Genomic DNA, 3297 nt, shown 5'->3' with positions numbered 1-3297 from the left:
ATACCTTCACAATAAGAGTGTTTATCTGGGAGGGGTGCTGTTGGATAGATCACATGTGTTGTGATTCATTGACAGTCATACCTTCTGCTGTTCAACATAATGATGACTGGTAGATAATTAGTTATTAGTGGTACTGCTTTTTAATTTTAGAAAGCACAAACCCACTTATGGATTATAAAATTAGTGAGACCACTGAAGCACAAATGAAATATTTAGGTCTGCAGTTAGTGGATTTGCACTTTAGTAGACTGGTGCCCACCACTGGTGACTGACATTCTGATGGTTTCTCTGCAGCTCAGATCAGATTTAAAAAGCTGGGATTGTTTCTGATTTGAAGGTGAGGTTCTACGTTCCCTCCTCTCCTCATCTGTTTCTTCTGTTTTCTCCTCGCAGGCCCCCATGAGACTCCTGAACCTCCGAGGGTCCGCCACACAGCCCTGAGAGGAGAAGGAAGAATAAAACCAGGAGGACAAAGCGAGGGGAGGAGACGCAGCAGAAGAAGGCGCCGGGCGAGGAGCAGAGGGGAGGTTTGAAAAGAGGGATTTGCTCGATCTGTTGGGGGGTGCATGCTCCCTCCTGAGACCCTCCCCTCTCTTCTGGACCTCCTCACTTGTTTCTGCATTAGCGAGGGGCAGACACGAGGCAGAGAATGTGCAGTGAACGCAGGCTCAACGTGGCCGGGGGCCTGGACGTGAGACTCCCCAGGACTAGAGTCCTGCTGCTGGGCCTGGTGCTGCTGGCAGCGGGCGGGCCGGCACACGGGGACCTGGACCTGCTGGGCGGGATGGAGCTGATGGAAGCAGGGGGGGAAGGTGAGGGGCTGGGAGGAGACGGGGCCGACCTGGAGGCCTCCATGCACTCCTCGCTGCTGCAGGACTTCCAGGAGGCCACGGAAGGACTCCAGCTGCTGGAGGACAGCGAGACCAACGGGTCTAGGCAGGACCCCGCACCACCTGCAGCCTTCCCAGACTCCTTGGCCATGGTGGGCCGGGTTTTCCACATCAAGGTGCCAAACAAGATGGAGGAGGTTTCAATGGGAGATATAGTGAAGGTGAGTTCCCTGAACTGTCTGAATATATGGCTGACTCTGTTTGGGCCCAAACTTTGGGCAGCATTGGTTCAAGTCTTTAGTCCTGGACTCAGTCCTGTCTGAGGACTAGTTCCAGGACCTTTGTTTGTCTAAATACTCTGTCTGGACAAAGACAAAGGTCACTCTGATGTTCTGTTGGACCTTCATGTTTGATCACGGCACACATTTTGATAATCTGCAGTGTCAGCAGATTTATTTCATCCAGTGATTTAATTCTTCACCAAGATCTCACACTGATGATGGTAGAGTCTGACCTCCTCCAGCACATCCCAAAAATTCTTCATGGACTCTGTGGAGCCGATCCATGTGTGGAAATGATGTCTCATGCTCCCTGAACCGCTCTTTCACAATAAGAGCCCCATGAATACTGACATCATCATGTTGGAAAATGGCCGTGCCCTCAGGGAAGAAACAATCCACTGATAGAATAAACTGGTCATTCAGTTCCTGCGTTCTGGTTGTCCTGGGAAGTGGTAATTTCCCAGTTCCCATTGGTAAATTTAAATAATAATAATAATAAACTTTATTTATATAGCACCTTCCAACAATGCCTTGCATCGACCAAAGTGCTTCACAAGGTAAAACAAATACAATCAAGTCATAATAATCAGTACAAGTTAAAAACACAAATTACAGTAAAAGAAAGTAAAAAAGATTTAAATTTAAACTGGAACGCCCTCTCCAGTGGTAATATTCCACTGGTGTAGTGGAAGAAATGAAACTGCCCCCAGTTTCAATTTCAAGATGGCGGCTACTCACAGCTTTAGAAAGTTAACTCTGTAACTTTTACTGTTAATTATCTTTAATTTTTTTTGTGCCTGTTTAATCACTCACACAATACTGTGTTTATTAAAATCAATGTTTATTTGCATGACGTACGTAGCAGAGCTCTCTTTTTGTCATGTTTATGTTGTAGCAGTGTTGTAGCTAGGTTAGCCTGTCGGCTAACTGGAATGCAGTTGGTTCGTTGGTAAATGACATCACCAGTTCTGGGAAAACGATGTAAATGGAACTCAGCGAGTCTATTCAGGGAGTCAGCTGACCTGATTCTTCGAGCTGAACCTGGACCGGACCACCTGCTGAGTCCCACTCTGTCTTTGGGACAGAGACTGTAAATGATGGACTGAGTCATTTGCTTTGGAACAGAGCTGCAACAGTTCATGTATCGAACCGTTTAATCCACACTTTGTATGGAACAATCCAGATTTTTAACATTTATTTGATCAACTTGTCTTCTGAAGATGCTCTGTGCTGCAGGACTGTTCTCCTGGTGGCAGATGATCTGACCCTGGTCACATGTCACCATGTAAAGGACTAAAACAAGCTGCTGGGAGGTCGGACTGCAGAACATCCTTTTCAGGAACAATCAGTCAGGAACTAATCGGAGAGAAAAGCTGCTTCAGGCCAACATATTTGAAGCCATTCATGGAATATTCTGCTGTTAATTGCAGCACATTTTCCACAATGGTTCATTTTCTCTAATATATGTCGAGCTGCATGTGAGGAGGAGGCAGGAGCGCTCCCCCCTCCCCCCCTCTCCTTTTGTCCTCCTTTCTTCACCTGAAGCTGGAGCACATTTCACACATCCGTCTGGTCTCTCTCTAATTGTTTGGACACACTTTGTCGACTCTTTCACTCTCAGCTCCTCATTCCTGCTGCTCGTCCAACCTCCTCCTCCTCCTCTCTTTTTAATTACTCCTTCACTTTTCACCCCCTCCCTTTACCTCCCCCATCACATTCCTTCCTTTCATATCCTGCCCCCCTCCTCTTCCTCACCTCCATCCCTCCTGTCTCCCCCTCCTCCCTGTCAGATCTCCTCACACTGAATCGTGTTTCCAGCCCTGAGAACGTTTGTTGTACTTTACCTGCTCTAATGAAGCTCAGCACGTTTACATGAACCGGGGGGAGGAGTGGGGGGGGGACACACAACCATCACACCTGAATTCCTCTTAAAGGTAACAGGAAGTGCAGCGATGTCTGATTGTTTCTGCTCAGATGACTGCAGCTCAGTCTGCTGCAGCACCTGAAGGTGGGTTCTTGTCCTGGGTGGACCCTCGGCCACGTGTTGGCTCTCACCAGGTCCTCCAGTGGACGGACGCAGCTCGGTCCACCCTCTCTGTCAACGCTCTCTGGTTTCATTTAAAAGAGTCGATCATCAGATATTGTCCAAGATTAACCTTCAGGGTGGATATAGCTCGCTAGCAGCC

At 47.9% G+C, this 3297-nt stretch overlaps 1 protein-coding gene across 1 annotated transcript in view; it reads left to right on the top strand.

Annotated features, from left to right (window-relative positions):
* The first annotated feature begins 374 nt into the window (after positions 1–374).
* dag1 (dystroglycan 1) overlaps positions 375–3297 on the top strand; it is a 10459-nt gene continuing 7536 nt past the window's right edge. Inside the window, exon 1 of the mRNA XM_013999710.1 lies at positions 375–1051. Within this exon, the coding sequence (XP_013855164.1) occupies positions 650–1051 (402 nt within the window). The 5' untranslated portion in view covers positions 375–649. The remainder of the gene's footprint in view (positions 1052–3297) is intronic.

The sequence above is a fragment of the Austrofundulus limnaeus genome, unplaced genomic scaffold (assembly GCF_001266775.1).
Source record: "Austrofundulus limnaeus strain Quisiro unplaced genomic scaffold, Austrofundulus_limnaeus-1.0 Scaffold2422, whole genome shotgun sequence".
Taxonomy (NCBI): Eukaryota; Metazoa; Chordata; class Actinopteri; order Cyprinodontiformes; family Rivulidae; genus Austrofundulus; species Austrofundulus limnaeus.
This window is presented reverse-complemented; position numbering and strand designations above follow the sequence as displayed.